General features: G+C 38.1%; 1 protein-coding gene across 1 annotated transcript; it reads left to right on the top strand.

Annotated features, from left to right (window-relative positions):
• The first annotated feature begins 521 nt into the window (after positions 1-521).
• Positions 522-25,886, top strand: LOC135096596 (serine/threonine-protein phosphatase 4 regulatory subunit 3A-like). The gene is made up of 15 exons (XM_063998222.1): positions 522-827; positions 2,616-2,826; positions 2,989-3,196; positions 3,697-3,840; positions 4,552-4,860; positions 8,007-8,177; positions 9,019-9,174; positions 12,205-12,372; positions 14,191-14,383; positions 15,904-16,104; positions 19,192-19,361; positions 21,386-21,540; positions 23,057-23,289; positions 25,171-25,517; positions 25,620-25,886. Exons 2-15 carry the CDS (start codon positions 2,732-2,734, stop codon positions 25,797-25,799), a joined length of 2,730 nt encoding a protein of 909 aa, XP_063854292.1. The 5' UTR covers positions 522-827; positions 2,616-2,731; the 3' UTR covers positions 25,800-25,886.
• Positions 25,887-26,180: the final 294 nt, after the last annotated feature.

Raw genomic sequence — 26,180 nt, forward strand, 5'->3', positions numbered from 1 at the left:
ATAAAGAAGACCAAAATGGCGACTGAAGTACATGCTTTCATCCTCCTTCAAAAAAAAATCAAAATCACTTAATAAGAACGAAACTTGACCGGACAAACTCAAAAAAGCTATATCATAATTTTTAAAGTCAAAATATACTCAAACAATGGCCAAAAATAGAGAAAATAGTTCAAAATGGCGATTAAGAGGCACAACTATTTAAATGAAAAAAACAAAAGTCGTGAAAAATATATAGATATTCACCGGAAAAGGCTTAAATATATATAATAAATTTAAATACACCGTAATATACCGAAAAATAAGCCAAATAAAGACGAAAAACATCAAAATGGCGGTTGAGAAGCGACCAGAGAGCAGTAGTATTTGCGTGAAAAAAATATGAAAATAGTTAAAAAGCCATTTTAGCTCACCGGACAAAGCCAAAAAATACTATTCAAATTTTTTAAACACCGAAAATAGTACGCATTATGCCAAAAATAGTCAAAATAGTCCCAAGATGGCGACGATACTAAGGAAGCCGTGAAGAGAACCCCGTGTGTTAAGCTAACAAGCAGGAATGGCGGGGAAGGTCTCCTCATATTTTTGCTAATTTCTCCTCCCCTACGTCTCCCACGGCCGCTATTTTGCTGGAGAACATAGGCCTACTCTTCCTCTAGGCCTGAGCAAATTGGCAAGCCCAGGAATTAACGGGAAATAGAAGAAAATTGCCCAAATATCGGACACAGTGTTGCAAATTAGTGTTTGTTTTGGTTTTTGTGAAAATTTTTTATTTTTTTATTTTCATTTTTTTTGAGTGAAATTTTTTTAAGGAGAAAATTTTAATATTGGTGAGTTTGTTTGTTTGTTTGTTTGTTTGTGTGCGTGCGTGCGTGCGTGCGTGTGTGTGTCTTCCTCATCCTCCTCCTCCTCGTCCTCCTCTCTTCTTCTTCTTCTTCTTCTTCTTCTTCGTCTTCGTCTTCTTCTTCTTCTTCTTGTTCTTGTTCTTATTATTATTCGTCTTCCTCCTCCTCCTCCTCTTCCTCCTCTTCCTTGTTTTTATTGTTATTCTTCCTCCGCTTCCTCCTCCTCCTCCTCCTCTTCTTCTTCTTCTTCTTCTTCTTCTTCTTCTTCTTCTTCTTCTTCTTCTTCTTCTTCTTCTCCTCCTCCTTATTGTTATTGTTCGTCTTCCTCCTCCTCCTCCTCTCCTTCTCCTCCTCCTTCTTCCTTGTTCGTTATCTTTCTCTCTCTCTCTCTCTCTCTCTCTCTCTCTCTCTCTCTCTCTCTCTCTCTCTCTCTCTCTCTCTCTCTCTCTCTCTCTCTCTATCAATAATTATAGGTTAGGTTAGGTTAGGTTAATATTTTTGAAATTTACTCAGATTTGGTTAGGTTTACAAGGCTAGCATTTGGTGAAGTTAGAGATTAAAGATTGAGCTATCTCTAACTCACTCACTTTCTCTCTATCTTTAATCCTTCCTTTAATATGAGCAAAAAAATAGAGAGAGTCATTGTAATTTTTTTGGTTTGCATTGCTACACTAGTTAACATTTTTCAAGTTTACTCAGATTTGGTAAGGTTTACAAAGTTGGGATTTGGTGAAGTTAGAGATTAAAGATTGAGCTATCTCTAATTCACTCACTTTCTCTCTATCTTTAATCCTTGCTTTAATATGAGCAAAAAAATAGAGAGAGTCATTGTAATTTTTTTGGTTTGCATTGCTACACTAGTTAACATTTTTCAAGTTTACTCAAATTTGGTAAGGTTTACAAGGTTGGCATTTGGTGAAGTTAGAGATTAAAGATTGAGCTATCTCTAATTCACTCACTTTATCTCTATCTCTAATCCTTGCTTTAATATGAGTGAAAAATTAGAGAGAGTCATGGTAATTTTTTTGGTTTGCATTGCTACACTAGTTAACATTTTTCAAGTTTACTCAGATTTGGTAAGGTTTACAAGGCTAGCATTTGGTGAAGTTAGAGATTAAAGATTGAGCTATCTCTAATTCACTCACTTTATCTCTATCTTTAATCCTTGCTTTAATATGAGCAAATAAATAGAGGGAGTCATCTGTAATTTTTTTGGTTTGCATTGCTACACTAGTTAACATTTTTCAAGTTTACTCAAATTTGGTAAGGTTTACAAGGTTGGCATTTGGTGAAGTTAGAGATTAAAGATTGAGCTATCTCTAATTCACTCACTTTCTCTCTATCTTTAATCCTTGCTTTAATATGAGCAAATAAATAGAGAGAGTCATCTGTAATTTTTTTGATTTGCATTGCTACACTAGTTAACATTTTTCAAGTTTACTCAAATTTGGTAAGGTTTACAAAGTTGGGATTTGGTGAAGTAAGAGATTAAAGATTGAGCTCTCTCTAACTCACTCACTTTCTCTCTATCTTTAATCCTTTCTTTAATATGAGCAAATAAATAGAGAGAGTCATGGTAATTTTTTTGATTTGCATTGCTACACTAGTTAACATTTTTCAAGTTTACTCAGATTTGGTAAGGTTTACAAAATTGGGATTTGGTGAAGTTAGAGATTAAAGATTGAGCTATCTCTAATTCACTCACTTTCTCTCTATCTTTAATCCTTGCTTTAATATGAGCAAAAAACTGACTGTCACCATCTCGGCTTTCAGATGCTGAGAGAGAGATTCACCACCACCACCACGACCACCACCGCCATCATGACTTGACTCCCGGTTCCTCCCTCTTTCTCTCTCCCTCTTCCCTCTCCCTCTCTCTTTAATCCAAGATGGCCGACAGGATGGCACGGCGGAGGGTCAAGTTGTATGCCCTGAACGCCGACCGCCAATGGGACGACAGAGGCACCGGTCACGTGACTTCAGCGTAAGTTCACTCGCTCAACTTAATCGCTCAATATCTCTGACATCTTTACGTCTCTCGCTCTACCACTCGCTCGCAAGATAGACCGACCCTCGCTCTATCTTTAGACCCCAAGCAGTCCCCTGTACCCTTGCTCACTTTCTCACTATCTCTAATTTCCTACAGGTATGTGGAGAGGCTGAAGGGGATGTCGCTGCTGGTCCGAGCGGAGAGTGACGGATCTCTACTGCTTGAGTCCAGGATTCAGGCAGACACAGCCTATCAGAAGCAGCAAGGGACTCTAATTGTGTGGAGCGAAGGAGAGAACTTTGACCTCGCTCTCAGTTTCCAAGAGAAGGCCGGGTGTGACGAGATATGGGAGAAAATATGTCAGGTACGTACGAATGTTTGCCTCTTTATCGCTTCGTATCTCGGCGATCATTCCGCCCGGGGTTTTGGTTTCCGCAGGGGGCTCTCTCTGATCCTCGCTCTGTCTCTGGGTGTTCGAGTTTTCGCTCTCCTCTCGCTCGTTTGTGAGATATCTTTAATTTTCTCCACCTGTGTTGTGTGCGTGTGAAGGTTCATTGCCTTGTCAAATCTCTCGCTCAACTTCGTCGCTCAATATCTCCGACATCCTGACACCTCTCGCTCCACCACTCGCTCACAAGATAGACCGACCCTCGCTCTATCTCCCGACCCCAAGCAGTCCCCTGTACACTCGCTCACTTTCTCACTATCTCTAATCTTCTCGACACGTGTACTGACGACGGCTGGAACACGCTCCCCTGACATCAATTCACTCGCTCGACTTTATCGCTCTTTATCTTGCACATCCTCGCTCGGACGGCTACGCCACTCGCTCGGCACTCGCTCTAATCCTCGCTCTACCCGCAGGTCCAAGGCAAGGACCCCAGTGTGGATATAACTCAAGATATCGTGGAAGAAAGTGAGGATGAGAGGTTTGAGGATGTGACAGACTCGAATCCCTGGGTGGAGCTGCCCCCTTGTGAGACTGGCAGGCTGGAGGACATCAATGAGGTAGTGGTGGTGGTGGTGCTGGTGTTGTTGTTGTTGTTGTTGTTGTTGTTGTTGTTGTTATTATTATTATTATTATTATTATTATTATTATTATTATTATTATTATTATTATTATTATTGTTGTTGTTGTAACTATTACTACTACTACTGCTACTACTACTACTACAATTTCTTCTTCCTCTTCCTCTTGTTCCTCCTCCTCCTCCTCCTCCTGTTCTTGTTCTTCTTCCTTCTTGTTCTTCTTCTTGTTCCTCCTCCTCCTCCTTCTCCTCCTGCTGTTCTTGTTCTTCTTCCTTCTTGTTCTTCTTCTTGTTCCTCCTCCTCCTCCTTCTCCTCCTGCTGTTCTTGTTCTTCTTCCTTCTTGTTCTTCTTCTTGTTCCTCCTCCTCCTCCTCCTCCTGCTGTTCTTGTTCTTCTTCCTTCTTGTTCTTCTTCTTGTTCCTCCTCCTCCTCCTCCTCCTCCTCCTCCTCCTCCTCCTCCTCCTGTTCTTGTTCTTCTTCCTTGTTCTTCTTCTTGTTCCTCCTCCTCTTCCTCCTCCTGTTCTTCTTCTTTTCCCTTCTCTTCTTCTTCTTCTTCTTCTTCTTCTTCTTCTTCATCTTTGTCTCCTCCTCCTCCTCTTACCACCACCACAACTACTACTACTACTCCTACTCCTACTACTACTACCACTACTACCACTACTACAACTACTATAACTCTATAACCCCACAGGTGATCAGTAACTGCCTGCACAGCCCCGTTCGGAGGGAGAAACTCGCGATAGCCTTGGAGAACGAGGGCTACATTAAGAAACTGGTTGCCATTTTTCACGTCTGCGAGGATCTGGAGAACATCGAGGGCCTGCACATGCTTTACGAAATATTCAAGAACATTTTCCTGCTCAATAAGAACGCGTTGTTTGAGATCATGTTCGCTGACGACACAATATTTGACGTCGTTGGGTGTCTGGAGCACGACCCGTCAAGCCCGTTCCCACGTAGACATCGGCAGTACTTGAAGAGCATTGCTAAGTTTAAAGAGGTGTGTTGGTTTGGTTTGGTTAGGTTAGGTTAGGTTAGGTTAGGTTTGGTTAGGTTAGGTTAGGTTTGGTTTGGTTAGGTTAGGTTAGGTTAGGTAAGGTAGGTTAAGATAAGGTATAATTATGTTAGATTAGGTTAAGTAAAGTAAGGTGAGGTTAGGTAAGGTTAGGTTAGATTAGGTTAGGTTAGGTTAGGTTAGGTTAGGTTAGAGGTTAGGTTAGGTTAGGTTTGGTTTGGTTTGGTTAGGTTAGGTTAGGTTAGGTTTGGTTAGGTTAGGTTAGGTTTGGTTAGGTTAGGTTAGGTTATAATGTGTGTTTTTTTTTATTTTTTGAGTGGTTTTTAGATTTTTTTGAGTGTTTTTTAATTTTTGAATGTTTTTTTTATTTTTTTGAATGTTTTTTTTTAATTTTTGAATGTTTTTAAATTTTTGAATGTTTTTTTAATTTTTTGAGTGTTTTTTTAGTTTTTTGAGTGGTTTTTTAATTTTTTAGTTTTTTTTTTTATTTTTTGAGTGTTTTTTTTAATGTTTTCTTGTTTTTTAATGTTTTTCTTGTTTTTTTATTTTTTCATGTTTTTTTAAAATTTTTTCTTGTTTTTTTAAATGTTTTTCATGTTTTTTTTTATTTTTTCATATTTTTTTAATGTTTTTCATGTTTTTTGTTAATGTTTTGTATTTTTTTTAATGTTTTTCGCATTTTTTAAAATTTTTTGGTGTTCGTTTTCATCTTCGGCATTTATTTTTTATTTTTTATTTTTATTTGTGTTCTTAAAGTCATTTTTTTCTTATTTTTCTTGTATTTTTTTCTTTTATTATTTTTCTTTGTATTCTTAAAGTCATTTTTTGCTTTTTTTCTTCTATTTTTTGTAATTATTTTGCACTTTTTAACGGTTCCTGTTGTTTATAAAGTGATTTTTGTTGTTTTAAAAGTTCCTAAGATTCTTTTAAGAGTTTTCAAGTATATTTTTATTTTTTTTAAAGTATTTATAAGAATTTCTAAGTATTTTAAGACTGTTTAAGTGTATTATAAGGATTGTAAAGTATATTTTAATGGTTCTAAGGGTTTCTCAAGCGTTTTAAAGGGTTGTTTATGTTCTTTTAAGGGTTTTCAAGTACGTTTTTAAGTTTTTAAAGTATTTATAATGATTTCTAAGTGTTTTAAGAGTGTTTAAGTGTGTTATAAGGGTTCTAAAGTATATTTTAATGGTTCTAACGGTTTCTCAAGCGTTTAAAGGGTTGTTTACGTTCTTTTAAGGGTTTTCAAGTACGTTTTTAAGTTTTTTAAGTATTTATAAGAATTTCTAAGTATTTAAAGGCTGTTTAAGTGTGTTATAAGCGTTCTAAAGTATATTTTAATGGTTCTAACGGTTTCTCAAGTGTTTAAAGGGTTGTTTACGTTTTTTTAAGGGTTTTCAAGTACGTTTTTAAGTTTTTTAAGTATTTATAATGATTCCTAAGTGTTTTAAGGCTGTTTAAGTGTATTATAAGGGTTCTGAAGTATATTTTAATGGTTCTAAGGGTTTCTCAAGCGTTTAAAGGGTTGTTTACGTTCTTTTAAGGGTTTTCAAGTACGTTTTTATTTTTTTAAAGTATTTGTTATGATTTCTAAGTATTTTAAGGCTGTTTAAGTGTGTTATAAGCATTTTAAAGTATATTTTAAATGATTCTAAGGGTTTCTCAAGTGTTTAAAGGGTTGTTTACGTTCTTTTAAGGGTTTTCAAGTACGTTTTTAAGTTTTTTAAGTATTTATAAGGGTTCCTAAGTATTTTAAGGCTGTTTAAGTGTGTTATAAGCATTTTAAAGTATATTTTAAATGATTCTAAGGGTTTCTCAAGTGTTTAAAGGGTTGTTTACGTTCTTTTAAGGGTTTTCAAGTACGTTTTTAAGTTTTTTAAGTATTTATAAGGGTTTCTAAGTATTTTAAGGCTGTTTAAGTGTGTTATAAGGGTTCTGAAGTATATTTTAATGGTTCTAAGGGTTTCTCAAATGTTTAAAGGGTTGTTTACGTTCTTTTAAGGGTTTTCAAGTTCGTTTTTAATTTTTTTAAGTATTGATAATGATTTCTAAGTGTTTTAAGGCTGTTTAAGTGTATTATAAGGGTTCTAAAGTATATTTTAATGGTTCTAAGGGTTTCTCAAATGTTTAAAGGGTTGTTTACGTTCTTTTAAGGGTTTTCAAGTACGTTTTAAGGATTCTAAGTATGATTTAAGGATTTTTAAGTATGTTTTAAGGATTCTAAGTATGTGTTAAGGCTTGTTTATGTTCTTTTAAGGGTTTTTAAGTATGTGTTTAAGTATTCTAATTATGTGTTAAGGATTCTAAGTATGTTTCAAAGGGGTTATCTCTCTTGAAATGAATTTATTATTAAGTTTTATTGCTTGTTCTTTAAGGATAACACTCAAAACACACCCAATACACTCAAAACACCCAATACTCACTCAAAACACACTCAAAATACCCAAACACACTCAAAACACACCAAAACACTCTCAAAACACATCCAAAAACACTCAAAACACACCCAAACACACTCAAAAACACACCAAAACTCTCAAAACACACAAAAAACACCCAAACACACTCAAAACACACCAAAACACTCTCAAAACACACCCAAAAACACTCAAACACACTCAAAAACACACCAAAACTCTCAAAACACACCAAAAAACACCCAAAAACACAAAAAACACCCAAAACACACCCAAACACTCAAAACACACCAAAACACTCTCAAAACACACCCAAAAACACTCAAAACACACCCAAACACACTCAAAACACACCAAAAACACCCAAAAACACAAAAAACACCCAAAACACCCAAAACACACCCAAACACTCAAAACACACCCAAAAACACTCAAAACACACCCAAACACACTCAAAAACACCCAATACACTCTCAAAACACACCCAAACACACTCAAAAACACACCAAAACACTCAAAACACACCCAAACACATTCAAAAACACACCAAAACACCCAAAAAACACACAAAAACACCCCAAAACACCAAAAACACTCAAAACGCACCCAAAAACACACCAAAAACACACTAGGATCCCGTCTCTCTCTCTCTCTCTCTCTGTCTGTGTGTGTATCTTTCTCAAACACTCTCTCTCTCTCTCTCTCTCTCTCTCACAGGTCATCCCTATTGAGAACTCGGAACTCCTGAGCAAGATTCACCAAACTTACCGAGTGCAGTATATTCAGGATGTTGTGCTACCCACCCCTGCCGTCTTCGAGGAAAACATGCTGTCTACACTATCCTCGTTCATCTTCTTCAACAAAGTGGAGATCGTGTCGCTTATACAGGTGCGTGAAGCGGTCGTGTCGTGTATAGGGTAAGCGGTCTGTCGCTTATAGAGCTTTTAATTGGACGAAAAGTGGGATTAATAGCTTTTATAGATGTGTAGAGGGTTCGTGTCGCTTATAGTGGCTTGTGAAGGGGTCGCGTCGTCTATAGTGGGTGTGTGGCAGTATTTCTGTCGCTTATAGAACTTTTAATTGGACAAAAAGTGGGATTAATAGCTTTTATAGATGTGTAGAGGGTTCGTGTCGCTTATAGGGGCTTGTGAAGGGGTCGCGTCGTCTATAGTGGGTGTGTGGCAGTGCTTCTGTCGCTTATAGAACTTTTAATTGGACGAAAAGTGGAATTAATAGCTTTTATAGATGTGTAGAGGGTTCGTGTCGCTTATAGTGGCTTGTGAAGGGGTCGCGTCGTCTATAGTGGGTGTGTGGCAGTATTTCTGTCGCTTATAGAACTTTTAATTGGACGAAAACTGGGATTAATAGCTTTTATAGGTGTGTAGAGGGTTCGTGTCGCTTATAGTGGCTTGTGAAGGGGTCGCGTCGTCTATAGTGGGTGTGTGGCAGTGCTTCTGTCGCTTATACTTGTCAATGCACAGTTATTTTAGCTTAAAAGATCCAAAAAAATGCGTAATTGGTTTAAATAATGGCTAAAATATCTCTCTCTCTCTCTCTCTCTCTCTCTCTCTCTCTCTCTCTCTCTCTCTCTCTCTCTCTCTCTCTCTCTCTCTCTCTCCCAAAAATCTTCAATTCTCTTCATTTTTCTCCTTTTCCCATCAAAATCCGTAACCCATCCACTGTCTCTCTCTCTCTCTCTCACTCTCTCACTCTCTCACTCTCTCTACAGGAGGACGAGAGGTTCCTGAGCGAGCTGTTCCACCAGTTGAGCGGAACAGACGACGACATCCCGGTGGAGAGACGTCGAGACCTGGTCTTGTTTCTGAAGGAGTTTTGCACTTTCTCTCAAACTCTGCAGCCCACAAGCAGAGAGGCGTTCTTCAAGGTACAGGGTGTGGTACAGGGTGCAGCAGGGTGTGTGGCAGGAGTGTGGCAGGGTGCAGCAGGGTGCGGCAGATGTGTAAATGTGTGTGTGTGTGAACTGTGGATGTGATTGTGACAGGCTGTGTGTGTCTGACAGGGTGCGGCAGGGTGTGTGTGTGTGTGTGTGTATGTGTGTGTGTGTGTGTGTGTGTGTGTGTGTGTGTGTGTGTGTGTGTGTGTGTGTGTGTGTTAGGCTTTATCATAGTATCTCATAAATTAAGGGTGTTTTTGTGTGTTTAAGGGTATTTTAGGGTTGTTTGGCATGATTTAAGGGTGTTTAAGGGTGTTTTTGGGTCATTTAGCATGATTTCAGGGTGTTTAAGGGTGTTTTTGGGTCATTTAGCATGATTTAAGGGTGTTTTTGGGTCGTTTAACATGATTTCAGGGTGTTTTAGGGTTTTTGTTAGTTTAGCATGATTTAAGGGTGTTTTGGGGTTGTTTAGCATGATTCAAGGGTTTTTAAGGGTGTTTTTGGGTTGTTTAGCATGATTTCAGGGTGTTTAAGGGTGTTTTTGGGTTGTTTAACATGATTTCAGGATGTTTAAGGGTGTTTTTGGGTTGTTTAGCATGATTCAAGGGTGTTTAAGGGTGTTTTTGGATTGTTAAGCATGATTTCAGGGTGTTTAAGGGTGTTTTTGGGTCATTTTGGCATGATTTAAGGGTGTTTAAGGGTGTTTTTGGGTCGTTTAGCATGATTCAAGGGTGTTTAAGGGTGTTTTTTGGGTAGTTTGGCATGATTTAAGGGTGTTTAAGGGTGTTTTTGGGTCATTTAGCATGATTTAAGGGTGTTTTTGGGTCGTTTAACATGATTTCAGGGTGTTTTAGGGTTTTTGTTAGTTTAGCATGATTTAAGGGTGTTTAAGGGTGTTTTTGGGTAGTTTAACATGATTTAAGGGTGTTTAAGGGTGTTTTTGGGTAGTTTAACATGATTTCAGGGTGTTTAAGGGTGTTTTTGGGTAGTTTAACATGATTTAAGGGTGTTTTAGGGTGTTTTTGGGTAGTTTGGCATGATTTAAGGGTGTTTTAGGGTGTTTTTTGGTTGTTTAGCATGATTTCAGGGTGTTTAAGGGTGTTTTTTGGGTTGTTTAACATGATTTCAGGGTGTTTAAGGGTGTTTTTGGGTCATTTAGCATGATTTAAGGGTGTTTTTGGGTTGTTTAACATGATTTAAGGGTGTTTAAGGGTGTTTTTGGGTAGTTTAACATGATTTTAGGGTGTTTAAGGGTGTTTTTGGGTTGTTTAGCATGATTCAAGGGTGTTTAAGGGTGTTTTTGGGTTTAGCATGATTCAAGGGTGTTTAAGGGTGTTTTTGGATCATTTAGCATGATTTAAGGGTGTTTTTGGGTCATTTGGCATGATTTTAGGGTGTTTTTGGTTGTGTTAGGGTAGTTTGGCATGATTTAAGGGTGTTTAAGGGTGTTTTTGGGTTGTTTAGCATGATTTAAGGGTGTTTTGGGTGATTTGGCATGATTTAAGGGTGTTTTTGGATGTTTTTGGGTTTAGCATGATTTAAGGGTGTTTTGGGTCATTTGGCATGATTTAAGGGTGTTTTTGGTTGTGTTAGGGTAGTTTAGCATGATTCAAGGGTGTTTAAGGGTGTTTTTGGGTTGTTTAGCATGATTTTAGGGTGTTTTGGGTCATTTTGCATGATTTAAGGGTGTTTTTGGATGTTTTTGGGTTGTTTAGCATGATTTAAGGGTGTTTTGGGTCATTTGGCATGATTTAAGGGTGTTTTTGGTTGTGTTAGGGTAGTTTAGCATGATTTAAGAGTGTTTTAGGGTTGTTTAGCATGATTTAAGGGTGTTTAAAGTCATTTGGCATGATTTAAGGGTGTTTTTGGATGTTTTTGGGTTGTTTAGCATGATTTAAGGGTGTTTTAGGATTGTTTAGCATGATTCAAGGGTGTTCAAGGGTGTTTTTGGGTTGTTTAGCATGATTCAAGGGTGTTCAAGGGTGTTTTTGGGTTGTTTAGCATGATTTAAGGGTGTCTCAGGGCTGTCTCAGGGTGTCTCAGGGTGTGTCAGGGTGTGGCAGGGTGCAAAATGACATACCAGTGAGTTGCATTCTAATATAGGGTGTTTTGAAGTCCCCCTAAGCATCGTTTTTGATAGATTAACAAGCTATTGGAGGCATTTGGTGTCGCTGGCCATAAGTAAGTCATCAGTCAACAGCGTCAAGGTAGTCCCAGGTCTCTTTCTGCTGTGACGGGGGATGAAACCCTTAAAAAGACCTTGCGACAAAAAATAATGATGTTTTTTACGCGTCTTGGCGGAACTGTCAAGGTTTTCCGAGACTTGGGAAACTTGTGGTGGCTTAGTGCAATTTGCTTTCATGTCAAGGTCACACTAAGGTCACACTAAGGTCACGGCAAGGTCACGCTGAAGCCAGGCCGCACCAACACCTCCAGTATTGACACAGTGTCGTTAAAAACACATTATTTTTCTGTAATTAAATTAGTTTCTCGTTTAGGCGACTTTGCTCTGTGTGTGTGTGTGTGTGTGTGTGTGTGTGTGTGTGTGTGTGTGTGTGTGTGTGTGTGTGTGTGTGACTACTACTACTATTACTGCTACTACTACTACTACTTCTGAAGTATCTTAAAGTTCCCTAAAACAGCCTAACCTAACTTAACCTAACCTAACCTAACCTAACCTAACCTAACCTAACCTAAAACAGCCTAGCCTAACCTAACCTAGCCTAACCTAACCTAACCTAACCTAACCTAACCTAAAACAGCCTAGCCTAACCTAACCTAACCTAACCTAACCTAACCTAACCTAACCTAACCTAAAACAGCCTAGCCTAACCTAACCTAACCTAACCTAACCTAACCTAACCTAACCTACCTTAAACAAAAAAATAGCCCAAATTATGTAAGTCTCCCCTCTTAAAAATAGCCCAAAAAAAAAGAAAATGGTTTATCTGAAGTAATATATCAGGAACCAGGACCCTACTACTACTACTACTACTACTACTACTACTACTACTTCTGCAGACATTAAGCTCCCTGGGGGTCCTGGGCGCCCTGGAGATCACCCTTGGGCTGGAGGATACCATGATCAAGGCAGCCTCGGTGGACGTCCTGAGCTACATAGTGGAATTCTCTCCCTCTATGGTGCGGGACTACATGATGCAGCAACAGCAGCTGCACAAGACAGAGGAGGTGAGGAGTACTGGTGAAAGTAGCCCAATTGATTTTAAAAAGTAGCCCAATTAACTTGAAAAATAGCCCTGTTGTCTCAAAAAGTAGCCCAATTGAGTCAAGAAGTAGCCCAATTGAATCAAGAAGTAGCCCAATTGTCTAAAAAAGTAGCCCAATTGAATCAAGAAGTAGCCCAATTGTCTAAAAAAGTAGCCCAATTGTCTCAAAAGTAGCCCAATTGTCTCAAAAAGTAGCCCAGTTGACTCAAAAAGTAGCCCAATTGTCTAAAAAAGTTGCCCAATTGTCTCAAGATAGCACAATTGTCTTAAAAAGTAGCCCAATTGACTAAAAAAGTTGCCCAATTGTCTCAAAAAGTAGCGCAATTTTCAAAAGATAGCCCAATTGTCTCAAAAGGTAGCCCAATTATCTCTAAAGATAGCCAGTTGTCTCAAAAGATAGCCCAAACTTTACTTTTCTCAATGTCAGATGCACCAACAGCATTGCTCAAAAAATAGCAATAGTAGTAGTATCTTTAAACTATCAAAACACACTGATAATTGGTTTAAACACACTAAAACCTTTAAAAAACACATCTAAACACAAGATAATTGGTTTGAACACACTAAAACGTTAAAAAAAACACACAAACACACAGATTATTGGTTTAAACACACTAAAACCTTTAAAAAACACATCTAAACACACTGATAATTGGTTTGAACACACTAAAACGTTAAAAAAAACACACAAACACACCGATAATTGATTTGAACACACTAAAACCTTTAAAAAACACATCTAAACACAAGATAATTGGTTTGAACACACTAAAACGTTAAAAAAAACACACAAACACACAGATTATTGGTTTAAACACACTAAAACCTTTAAAAAACACATCTAAACACACTGATAATTGGTTTGAACACACTAAAACGTTAAAAAAAACACACAAACACACCGATAATTGATTTGAACACACTAAAACCTTTAAAAAACACATCTAAACACAAGATAATTGGTTTGAACACACTAAAACGTTAAAAAAAACACACAAACACACTGATAATTGGTTTGAACACACTAAAACGTTAAAAAAAACACACAAACACACCGATAATTGGTTTGAACACACTAAAACCTTTAAAAAACACATCTAAACACAAGATAATTGGTTTGAACACACTAAAACGTTAAAAAAAACACACAAACACACCAATAATTGATTTGAACACACTAAAACCTTTAAAAAACACATCTAAAAACACCGATAATTGGTTTGAACACACTAAAACCTTTAAAAAACACATCTAAACACAAGATAATTGGTTTGAACACACTAAAACGTTAAAAAAAACACACAAACACACCGATAATTAGTTTGAACACACTAAAACGTTAAAAAAAACACACAAACACACAGATAATTGATTTGAACACACTAAAACCTTTAAAAAACACATCTAAACACAAGATAATTGGTTTGAACACACTAAAACATTAAAAAAAACACACAAACACACTGATAATTGGTTTGAACACACTAAAACGTTAAAAAAAACACACAAACACACTGATAATTGGTTTGAACACACTAAAACGTAAAAAAAAAACACACAAACACATCGATAATTGGTTTGAACACACTAAAACCTTTAAAAAACACATCTAAACACACACAAACACAGGTAACTATTTTAAACAGTCTAAAATCTAAAAAAAACGCATCAAAACACATCTAAACATACGTATAACTATTTTGAACACTAAAAACTTTAAACAAAACACACAAAAACACCTTTATTTATCAATCAGCTAACTTGACGTCCCTTCCCACAGGAGCAGTACTTGTTGAACATCATTATAGAACAAATGGTGGTGGATTCCGACCCTGAGATGGGCGGTGCGGTTCAATTAATGGGTATCTTAAGAATCCTTATTGACCCAGAGAATATGCTGGCCACCGTTACCAAGTCCGAACGCGCTGACTTTCTCGCCTTTTTCTACAAACACTCCATGCACTATCTTGTCGGTGAGTGGGGCGAAAGATAGAGCAAGGGTTTCTCTACGCGTGGGTGTCTTGTTTAGAGTTAGAGCTAGCTTACTTTTAGAGCTATCTCACTTTAAACGCGAAGGTGTGTGTCAGTTTTTCATGATTTCAGCTTTGTGGTCATGTAAGTTTTTTTCATTTTTCTTTACTTTCTAATTGATCAGTGTGCATGGGATTAGAGTGAGAGATAGAGCAAGGGTTTCTCTACGCGTGGGTGTCTTGTTTAGAGTTAGAGCTAGCTTACTTTTAGAGTTATCTCACTTTAAGCGCGTAGGTGTGTGTCAGTTTTTCATGATTTCAGCCTTGTGGTCATGTTAGTTTTTTTCATTTTTCTTTACTTTCTAATTGATCAGTGTGCATGGGATTAGAGTGAGAGATAGAGCAAGGGTTTGGCTACGTGTGGGTGTCTTGTTTTTAGTTAGAACTAGCTTACTTTTAGAGCTATCTCACTTTAAGCGCAAAGGTGTGTGTCAGTTTTTCATGATTTCAGCCTTGTGGTCATGTTAGTTTTTTTCATTTTTCTTTACTTTCTAATTGATCAGTGTGCATGGGATTAGAGTGAGAGATAGAGCAAGGGTTTGGGTATACGTGGGTGTCTTGTTTAGAGTTAGAGCTAGCTTACTTTTAGAACTATCTCACTTTAAGCGCGAAGGTGTGTGTCAGTTTTTCATAATTTCAGCCTTGCGGTCAGATTAGATTTGTTTTGTTTTGTTTTTTTAATGTGTTTATAATGTACTGTTGTGTGTGGGATTAGAGTGAGAGATAGAGCAAGGATGTGGCTATGTATGAATGCCTGGTTTAGGATTAGAGCTAGCTTACTTTTAGAGATATTTCACTTTTTGTGTAAGTATGTGAGGTGATTAAATGTCAAGAATAAGAGATAGTTTAGCTTACTTTTTTGCTCATATTAAAGAAAATATTAGAGATAGATAAGAACCAAGTGAGATAGAGTTAGCTTAACCCTTCACCTTTAACCCCACCAAACACCAACACCACACACCAATCCAAACACACTGAAAAATAAAAGAAAAGGAAAAAAAAATGCATAGCCGAGAAATAGAGAGAAATTTTTAGAGATAGTTTTTTGCTCATATTAAAGAAAGTATTAGAGATAGATAAGAACCAAGTGAGATAGAGATAGCTCAACCCTTCACCTTTAACCCCACCAAACACCAACACCACACACCAATCCAAACACACCGAAAAATAAAAGAAAAAGAAAAAAAGTGCATAGCTGAGAAATAGAGAGAAATTTTTAGAGATAGTTTTTTGCTCATATTAAAGAAAGTATTTGAGATAGATAAGAACCAAGTGACATAGAGATAGCTCAACCCTTCACCTTTAACCCCACCAAACACCAACACCACACGTACACCGAAACCCCGAAAAAAAGCGAAAAACCACACCGAACCAAAACGTCAACATTCCCACATTCCGACACGAACGCAGCACGTTCCGAACAACGGCCGCTACTATTGCTAATATTTCTGGTTCTACTGCAGCTCCCTTACTGTCGAACACTGTGGGGGACGAGGTGGGACGCGAGGACTACCCATCGGCACAACTGCTGGCGCTTATCCTTGAATTGCTGGCGTTCTGCGTCGAGCACCATTCGTACCATATCAAAAACTATATAGTGCAGAGAGATTTATTAAAGAGGATATTGGTTTTAATGAAATCTAAGCACACTTTTCTGGTTCTGAGTGAGTATTTCTTCTTCCATGGGTAATTTGAGTGTGTTAGGGGGTTTTTAGGGTCGTTTAGCATGATTTAAGGGTGTTTAAGGGTTTTTTTTAGTTGTTTGGCATGAATTAAGGGTGTTTTTGGGTTGTTTGGTATGATTTAAGGGTGTTTTTAGGATTGTTTGGCATGATTTAAGGGTGTTTTAGGATCGTTTGGCATGAATTAAGGGTGTTTTTGGGTAGTTTAGCATGAATTAAGGGTGTTTAAGGGTGTGTTTGGGTAATTTGGCATGAATTAAGGGTGTTTAAGGGTGTTTTTGGGTTGTTTGGCATGATTTAAGGGTGTTTTGGTGTGTTTTGGGGTTCTTTTGCATGATTTAAGGGTGTTTTTAGGGTTGTTTAGCATGATTTAAGGGTGTTTTTGGGTCGTTTAGCATGATTTAAGGGTGTTTAAGGGTGTTTTTGGGTTGTTTGGCATGATTTAAGGGTGTTTTAGGGTCGTTTGGCATGATTTAAGGGTGTTTTTGGGTTGTTTGGCATGAATTAAGGGTGTTTAAGGGTGTTTTTGGGTTGTTTGGCATGAATTAAGGGTGTTTAAGGGTGTTTTGGGTCGTTTGGCATGAATTAAGGGTGTTTAAGGGTGTTTTTGGGTTCTTTTGCATGATTTAAGGGTGTTTTTGGGTCGTTTGGCATGATTTAAGGGTGTTTAAGGGTGTTTTTGGGTTGTTTGGCATGATTTAAGGATGTTTTTAGGGTCGTTTGGCATGATTTAAGGGTGTTTTGGAGTCGTTTGGCATGGATTAAGGGTGTTTTTGGGTTGTTTGGCATGATTTAAGGGTGTTTAAGGGTGTTTTTGGGTTCTTTTACATGATTTAAGGGTGTTTTTAGGGTCGTTTGGCATGATTTAAGGGTGTTTTGGGGTCGTTTAGCATGAATTAAGGGTGTTTAAGGGTGTGTTTGGGTAATTTGGCATGAATTAAGGGTGTTTAAGTGTGTTTTTGGATTGTTTGGCATGAATTAAGGGTGTTTTTGGGTTGTTTGGCATGATTTAAGGGTGTTTAAGGGTGTGTTTGGGTAATTTGGCATGAATTAAGGGTGTTTAAGGGTGTTTTTGGGTTGTTTGGCATGATTTAAGGGTGTTTTAGGGTCGTTTAGCATGATTTAAGGGTGTTTTTGGGTAGTTTGGCATGATTTAAGGGTGTTTTTGGGTCGTTTGGCATGAATTAAGGGTGTTTAAGGGTGTTTTTGGGTTGTTTGGCATGAATTAAGGGTGTTTTTGGGTTGTTTAGCATGAATTAAGGGTGTTTAAGGGTGTTTTTGGGTTGTTTGGCATGATTTAAGGGTGTTTTGGGATCGTTTGGCATGAATTAAGGGTGTTTTAGGGTTGTTTGGCATGATTTAAGGGTGTTTTTAGGGTCGTTTAGCATGATTTAAGGGTGTTTTTGGGTCGTTTAGCATGAATTAAGGGTGTTTAAGGGTGCTTTTGGGTTTGGCTTGAATTAAGGGTGTTTTAGGGTTGTTTGGCATGATTTAAGGGTGTTTTAGGTTTGTTTGGCATGATTTAAGGGTGTTTAAGGGTGTTTTAGGTTTGTTTGGCATGAATTAAGGGTGTTTTGGGTGTTTAAGGGTGTTTTAGGTCGTTTGGCATGATTTAAGGGAGAATAAGGGTGTTTTGGGTCATTTGGCATGATTTAAGGGTGTTTTTGGGTGTTTTAGGTTTGTTTGGCATGAATTAAGGGTGTTTTTGGGTGTTTAAGGGTGTTTTAGGTCGTTTGGCATGATTTAAGGGAGAATAAGGGTGTTTTGGGTCATTTGGCATGATTTAAGGGTGTATTTGGGTGTTTTAGGTTTGTTTGGCATGAATTAAGGGTGTTTTTGGGTGTTTAAGGGTGTTTTAGGTCGTTTGCCATGATTTAAGGGTGTTTAAGGGTGTTTTTGGGTCGTTTGGCATGAATTAAGGATGTTTAAGGGTGTTTTGGGTCATTTGGCATGATTTAAGGGTGTTTTAGAACCATTTGGCATGAATTAAGGGTGTTTTTAGGTGTTTAAGGATGTCTTCGGATCGTTTGGCATGATTTAAGGGTGTTTTGGATCATTTGGCATGATTTAAGGGTGTTTAAGATTGTTTTAGAGTCGTTTGGCATGATTTAAGGGTGTTTTTGGGTGTTTAAGGGTGCTTTAGGTCGTTTGGCATGAATTAAGGGTGTTTTTGGGTGTTTAAGGGTGTTTTAGGATTGTTTGAGATGTTACAAGTATGATTTAGGGTGTTTAAGGGTGTTTTAAGATAGTTTGGCATGTTTAAGGGTGGTAAGGGTGATGTAAGTGTTTTTAAGGGTGTTTTAAGGGAGCTTGGCATGTTTAAGGGTGTTTTAAGGGAGCTTGCATGTTTAAGGGTGTTTTAAGTGTTTTTAAGGGTGTTTTAAGGGAGCTTGGCCTGTTTAAGGGTGTTTTAAGTGTTTTTAAGGGTGTTTTAAGGGAGCTTGGCATGTTTAAGTGTGTTTTAAGTGTTTTTAAGGGTGTTTTAAGGTAGCTTGGCATGTTTAAGGGTGTTTTAAGTGTTTTTAAGGGTGTTTTAAGGTATCTTGGCATGTTTAAGGGTGTTTTAAGTGTTTTTAAGGGTGTTTTAAGGGAGCTTGGCATGTTTAAGGGTGTTTTAAGTGTTTTTAAGGGTGTTTTAAGGTATCTTGGCATGTTTAAGGGTGTTTTAAGTGTTTTTAAGGGTGTTTTAAGGGAGCTTGGCATGTTTAAGGGTGTTTTAAGTGTTTTTAAGGATGTTTTAAGGGAGCTTGGCATGTTTAAGGGTGTTTTAAGTGTTTTTAAGGATGTTTTAAGGGAGCTTGGCATGTTTAAGGGTGTTTTAAGTGTTTTTAAGGGTGTTTGGAGTGTTTGAGTGTTTAAATGACCCTTATACACTACTATACTACTACTATTACTACTACTTTTACTACTTTCCTTCTCTCCATCCCTGTATATTACTACTACTACTACTACTACTACTACTACTGTTTTCCTTCTCTCCATCCCTGTATATTACTACTACTATTACTATCACTACTACTACTACTACTACTACCACCAGTGCATTAACGACCGCTGTGCTTGTTCCAGGTGCCCTTCGGTTTATGAGGAAGATCATTGGATTGAGGGACGACTTCTACAACAGGCACATCGTTAACTCCAATCTGTTCGCCCCTGTTGTGGACGCCTTTGTCAGGAACGAAGGGAGATATAACCTTCTGGACTCAGCCATTATTGAAATGTTCGAGTACATTAAAGTGGTAGGTATTTGGGCGAGTTTTCTGTTCTAGCGGTTTTTTTTGGCTATTTTTCTGTGTTTTTTAGCGTTTTTTTGGGTTTTTATATAATTGGGCTAGTTTTGTGTTATCGTTTTTGGGCTATTTTTCTGTTTTTAGCATTTTTTGGGCTGTTTTTATATAATTGGGCTAGATTTTTGGGTGATATTGGGCTATCTTTGTGTGTTTTATTGTTTTTTTGGCTATTTTTCTGTTTTTTAGCGTTTTTTGGGCTGTTTTATATCATTGGGCTAGTTTTTGGTGGTATTGGGCTATTTTTATATTCTTGACTCGGCCATTATTGAAATGTTCGAGTACATTAAAGTGGTAGGTATTTGGGCGATTTTTCTGTGTTCTAGCGGGTTTTTTGGGCTATTTTCTGTTTTTTATCGTTTTTTGGGCTATTTTCTGTGTTTTTAGCGGGTTTTTTGGCTATTTTCTGTGTTTTTAGCAGGTTTTTGGGCTATTTTCTGTGTTTTTAGCAGGTTTTGGGCTATTTTTCTGTTTTAGCAGGTTTTTGGGCTATTTTTCTGTGTTTTTTTAGCGTTTTTTGGGCTGTTTTTATATCATTGGGCTAGTTTTTTTGGTGTTATTGGGCTATTTTTATATTCTTGACTCGGCCATTATTGAAATGTTCGAGTACATTAAAATGATAGGTATTTGGGCGATTTTTCTGTGTTTTTAGCGTTTTTTGGGCTATTTTTCTGTGTTTTAGTGGATTTTTGGGCTATTTTTTGTGCGTTTTTTAGTATTTTTGGGCTATTATATCATTGGGCTAGTTTTTTGGTGGCATTGGGTTTAGTGGTGGTATTGGGCTATTTTAGGTGTTATTGGGCTGTTTTTTTGGTTTTGGGCTAGTTTGCGATGTGATCAGTATTTTAGGGGTATGTTTGTGTGTGTTAGGGGCGTTTTGGGGTATGTTAGAGTGTTTTTGGGGTGTTTTTGGCAAATTTAAAGGTGTTAATGCAGTTTAGGGTTTTTTAGGGATGTTTAAGATAGTTTACAGTATTTTAGAGTGTTTTAAGGCAGTTTAGGTTAATTTAAGGGTATATTAAGGTAGTTTAGCTAATTTAAGGGTATTTTAAGGGAGTTTAGACAAATTTAAGGGTATTTTAAGACAGTTTAGGATAATTTAAGGGTATTTTAAGACAGTTTAGGCTAATTTAAGGTTATTTTAAGGCAGTTTACGCTAATTTAAGTATATTTTAAGGCAGTTTTGGCTAATTTAAGGGTATTTTAAGACAGTTTAGGATAATTTAAGGGTATTTTAAGGGAGTATAGCTAATTTAAGGGTATTTTAAGGCAGTTTAGGCAAATTTAAGGCAGTTTACGCTAATTTAAGGATATTTTAAGGCAGTTTAGCATATTTTAAGACAGCGTAGGCAATTTTAAGCTAGTCCAGTCTTTTTAATATTGTTTTAAGGGAGTTTAGACTAATTTAAGGGTATTTTAAGGCAGTTTAGGGAAATTTAAGGCAGTTTTGGCTAATTTAAGGGTATTTTAAGGCAGTTTTGGCTAATCTAAGGGTATTTTAAGGCAGTTTAGCTAATTTAAGGGTATTTTAAGGGAGTTTAGGTTAATTTAAGGGTATTTTAAGACAGTTTAGGATAACTTAAGGGTATTTTAAGGGAGTATAGCTAATTTAAGGGTATTTTAAGACAGTTTAGGATAATTTAAGGGTATTTTAAGGGAGTATAGCTAATTTAAGGGTATTTTAAGACAGTTTAGGCAAATTTAAGGCAGTTTACACTAATTTAAGGATATTTTAAGGCAGTTTTGGCTAATTTAAGGGTATTTTAAGACAATAGGATAATTTAAGGGTATTTTAAGACAGTTTTAGCTAATTTAAGGGTATTTTAAGGGAGTTTAGGTTAATTTAAGGGTATTTTAAGACAGTTTAGGATAATTTAAGGGTATTTTAAGGGAGTATAGCTAATTTAAGGATATTTTAAGGCAGTTTAAGCAAATCCCAACCACTAACTAATTCCCCACCACCACTACCACTGCAGGAGGACATCAAGGCATTGTGGGTAATGGTGGTAGAGCGATATGGAGAAGTCCTGGCCAGAGTCAACTACGTCCAGACCTTCCAGGCACTCCGACTGCGCTATGACCAGCACCAGGACCGCCTCAGGGACAGAGAGAGGGCCCCACCATTGGACGGGTCAGTATCGGCAGCGCAGGGCTTTAGGAACTCCTGTAGGGGCCTATAGGGGCTGGTTTAGGTTCTTATATGGGCTGTTTTTTAAGAGTTTAGTGGTTTAAAGAGTGTTTTAGGTGTTTTTTGGTGTTTTAAGGGTGTTTTTGGTGTTTTTAAGGGTGTTTTTTGGTGGTTTTGGTGTTTTTAAGGGTGTTTTGGTGTTTTGGGTGTTTTTAAGGGTGTTTTTGGTTTTTAAGGGTGTTTTTGGTGTTTTTAAGGGTGTTTTGGTGTTTTTAAGGTGTTTTTGGTGTTTTTAAGGGTGTTTTGGGTGTTTTTGGTGTTTTTAAGGGTGTTTTTGGTGTTTTAAGGGTGTTTTTAAGGGTGTTTTTGGTGTTTTAAGGGTGTTTTTGGTGTTTTTAAGGGTTTTTGGTGTTTTAAGGGTGTTTTTGGTGTTTTACGGGTGTTTTGGGTGTTTTTAAGGATGTTTGGGGTGTTTTTAAGGGTGTTGGGTGTTTTAAAGGGTGTTTTTGGTGTTTTAAGGGTGTTTTTGGTGTTTTAAGGGTGTTTTCAGTGTCTTAAGGGTGTTTTCAAGGGTGTTTGGGTCATTTTGAAGAGTTAAGGGTGTTTTTAAAGGTATTTTGGCTGTTTTAAGGGTGTTTTTGGTGTTTTAAAGGGTGTTTTTTGGTGTTTTTGGTGTCTTAAGGGTGTTTTCAAGGGTGTTTGGGTCATTTTGAAGAGTTAAGGGTGTTTTTAAAGGTATTTTGGCTGTTTTAAGGGTGTTTTGGGTATTTTAAGGGTGTTTTTAAGGGTGTTTGGGTCTGCATGGACAGCGCAGGGCATTAGCGACTGGTGTAGGGGCCTGTAGGGTGTTTTTAAGGGTGTTTTGGCTGTTTTAAGGGTGTTTTGGGTATTTTAAGGGTGTTTTTGGTGTTTTTAAGGGTGTTTTGGCTGTTTTAAGGGTGTTTTGGGTATTTTAAGGGTGTTTTTGGTGTTTTTAAGGGTGTTTTGGATGTATTTAAGGTATTTTTTATGTTTAGGGTTATTTAAGGGTGTTTTTGGTATATTAAGGGTGTTTTGGGTGTATTAAGGGTGTTTTAAGGGTGTTTTGGGTGTATTAAGGGTGTTTTGGGTGTTTTAAGGGTGTTTTTGGTGTTTTTAAGGGTGTTTTGGATGTATTTAAGGTATTTTTGATGTTTTTAGGGGTTATTTAAGGGTGTTTTTGGTATATTAAGAGTGTTTTGGGTGTATTAAGAGTGTTTTAAGGGTGTTTTGGGTGTATTAAGGGTGTTTTGGCTGTTTTAAAGGGTGTTTTTGGTGTTTTTAAGGGTGTTTTGGATGTTTTTAGGGTTATTTAAGGGTGTTTTTGGTATATTAAGAGTGTTTTAAGAGTGTTTTAAGGGTGTTTAGGGTGTTTTAAGGGTGTTTCAGGGACAGAAGATGGTGTTTTAGGGATATTTTGTCAATTTTAAGGACGTCTTTCATTTATTTTAAGTGTTTTCATTAATCAAACATTGGTTTACCACAACTACTGCAATTTCAGAGTCGGGGGAGTGGTTCGTGGTGGCGGTGGTGGTGGTGCAACAGCGGCGGCAGCAGGAGGAGGAGGAGGAGGGGGAGGAGGAGGAGGAGGAGGAGGAGGAGGGAGGTACAGAAGAGACTTGAGAGATCTTGAAGAGGAGGAAGAGATCTGGTTTAGCAGTGAAGACGAGGAGCTAGATGGCAGAGAAGGCATGGCTGTGTTACCACCTAGAGACACCTCTTTCCCCCCCATTGGTGAGTCTTGCGGGTGTGGGATTAGAGCGAGAGATAGAGCGAGGATTGGGCTACGTGTGGGTGTCTTGTTCACAGTTAGAGCTAGCTTAGTTTTAGAGCTATCTCACTTTTTGTGCAAGGATGTGTGTCAGGTTTTCGTGATTTCGGCCTTGCGGTCAGGTTAGTTTTTTTTATTTTTCTATACTTTCTGATGGATCAGTGTGCGTGGGATTAGAGCGAGAGATAGAGCGAGGATTGGGCTACGCGTGGGTGTCTTGTTCAGAGTTAGAGCTAGCTTAGTTTTAGAGCTATCTCACTTTTTGTGCGAGGATGTGTGTCAGGTTTTCGTGAATACGGCCTTGCGGTCAGGTTATTTTTTTTATTTTTCTATACTTTCTAATGGATCAGTGTGCATGGGATTAGAGCGAGAGATAGAGCGAGGATTGGGCTACGCGTGGGTGTCTTGTTCAGAGTTAGAGCTACCTTAGTTTTAGAGCTATCTCACTTTATGTGCAAGGGTGTGAGGTGAGAAAATGTTAAGAATAAGAGATAGTTACAGATACTTTTTCGCTCACTTTAGAGAAACGGTTAGAGATAGACCAAAAGTGAGCGAGGTGGAGATAGCTCAACCCTTCCCCTACAACCCCACGGAAAATCAACACCGCACACCACCCCAAACCCACAAAAAAACAAAAAAACAAACTTAACCCAAACAGAATACGAACCAGAAAGACAGTTTTTTCACTCACATTAGAGATAGCTTTTCACTCACATTAGAGAAACGGTTAGAGATAGGGCAAAAATGAGCGAGGTGGAGATAGCTCAACCCTTCCCCTACAACCTCATCGAAAATCAACACCGCAAACCACCCCAAACCCACAAAAAAACAAAAAAAGCAAACAACCCAAACAATACAAACCAGAGAGAGAGAGACGATATTTAGAGATAGTGAGATAGTTTTTTGCTCATATTAGAGAAACGATTAGAGATAGAGTGAAAGTGAGCGAGGTGGAGATAGCTCAACCCTTCCCCTACAACCCCACTGAAATTCAACACCGCACACCACCCCAAACCCACAAAAAAACAAAAAAAACAACCTTAACCCAAACAATACAAACCAGAGAGAGAGACGATATTTAGAGATAGTGAGATAGTTTTTTGCTCATATTAGAGAAACGATTAGAGATAGAGCGAAAGTGAGCGAGGTGGAGATAGCTCAACCCTTCCCCTACAACCTCACCGAAAATCAACACCGCACACCACCCCAAACCAACAAAAAAACAAAAAAAAACAAACTTAACCTAAACAATACAAACCAGAGAGAGAGACGATATTTAGAGATAGTGAGATAGTTTTTTGCTCATATTAGAGAAACGATTAGAGATAGAGCGAAAGTGAGCGAGGTGGAGATAGCTCAACCCTTCCCCTACAACCCCACTGAAATTCAACACCGCACACCAGCCCAAACCCACAAAAAAATGAATAAAACAAACTTAACCCAAACAGAATACGAACCAGAAAGACAGTTTTTTCAATCACATTAGAGACAGTTTTTCGCTCACATTAGAGAAACGATTAGAGATAGACCAAAAGTGAGCGAGGTGGAGATAGCTCAACCCTTCCCCTACAACCTCACCGAAAATCAACACCGCAAACCACCCCAAACCCACAAAAAAACAAAAAAAACAAACTTAACCCAAACAATACAAACCAGAGAGAGAGACGATATTTAGAGATAGTGAGCTAGTTTTTTGCTCATATTAGAGAAACGATTAGAGATAGAGCGAAAGTGAGCGAGGTGGAGATAGCTCAACCCTTCCCCTACAACCCCACCGAAAATCAACACCGCAAACCACCCCAAACCCACAAAAAAACCAATAAAACAAACTTAACTGATTTCAGAGAAGGAAACCGTGCAGGGTAACGCATCACCGCCTCCAGCATCTCCGAAGCAAACCACCACCACCACCACCACCACCACCACCACCACCACTACCACAACTGCAAAGACGTCTCCTCCAGCTACCACAACTACCACCACCACCACCACCACCCAGCCACAACTATCTGCTACTAATGTAATTGCCAACCTAAGAGAGATAATCGGGTTAGGACCATTAAATAGTAGTAGTAATAGTAGTAGTAGTAGTGGTGGTGGTGGTGGTGCAGCCTCGACCAATCAGCAGCCTCCGTCGTCCGTCTGTCTGTCCGTCGCTGCTGCTGCTGCTGCCACTGGTGCAAGGAAAAAGGTAAGCTACTACTACTACTACTACTACTACTACTACTACTACTACTACTACTACTACTACTACTACTACTACTATTACTACTACTATTACTATTCTTTTCAGGTTAGTCTTGTTGCCTATGATGAAAACTCAGATGAAGAAGAAGAAGAGGAGGAGGAGGAGGAAGACCAAGAGGAGGAGGAAGAGGAAGAAGAGGAGGAAGGAGGAGGAGGAGGAGGAGGAGGAGGAGGAGGAGGAGGAGGAGGACCAGTTGCGAAAAGACCAAGAATTTTAAGCGAGTGAGGAAGAGGAAGCTATTCTCTCTCTCTCTCTCTCTCTCTCTCTCTCTCTCTCTCTCTCTCTCTCTCTCTCTCTCTCTCTCTCTCTCTCTTCTCTCTCTCTCTCTCTCTCTCTCTTTGCCGCACAATTTTGTAATGAAAGAAAAGAGAAAGAGAGAGAGAGAGAGAGAGAGAGAGAGAGAGAGAGGAGAGAGAGAGAATTATCATGTGTACAAATTACAACTCCTTTCTCTCTCTCTCTCTCTCTCTCTCTCTCTCTCTCTCTCTCTCTCTCTCTCTCTCTCTCTCTCTCTCTCTCTCTCTCTCTCTCTCAGTGCCAGTGCAAAAATTAAAGAAAGTGAGAAAATGAACTCCATAGACTCTTTAAAGTGAGCGAGGAAGTTAA

Source organism: Scylla paramamosain, unplaced genomic scaffold (assembly GCF_035594125.1).
Source record: "Scylla paramamosain isolate STU-SP2022 unplaced genomic scaffold, ASM3559412v1 Contig5, whole genome shotgun sequence".
Taxonomy (NCBI): domain Eukaryota; kingdom Metazoa; phylum Arthropoda; class Malacostraca; order Decapoda; family Portunidae; genus Scylla; species Scylla paramamosain.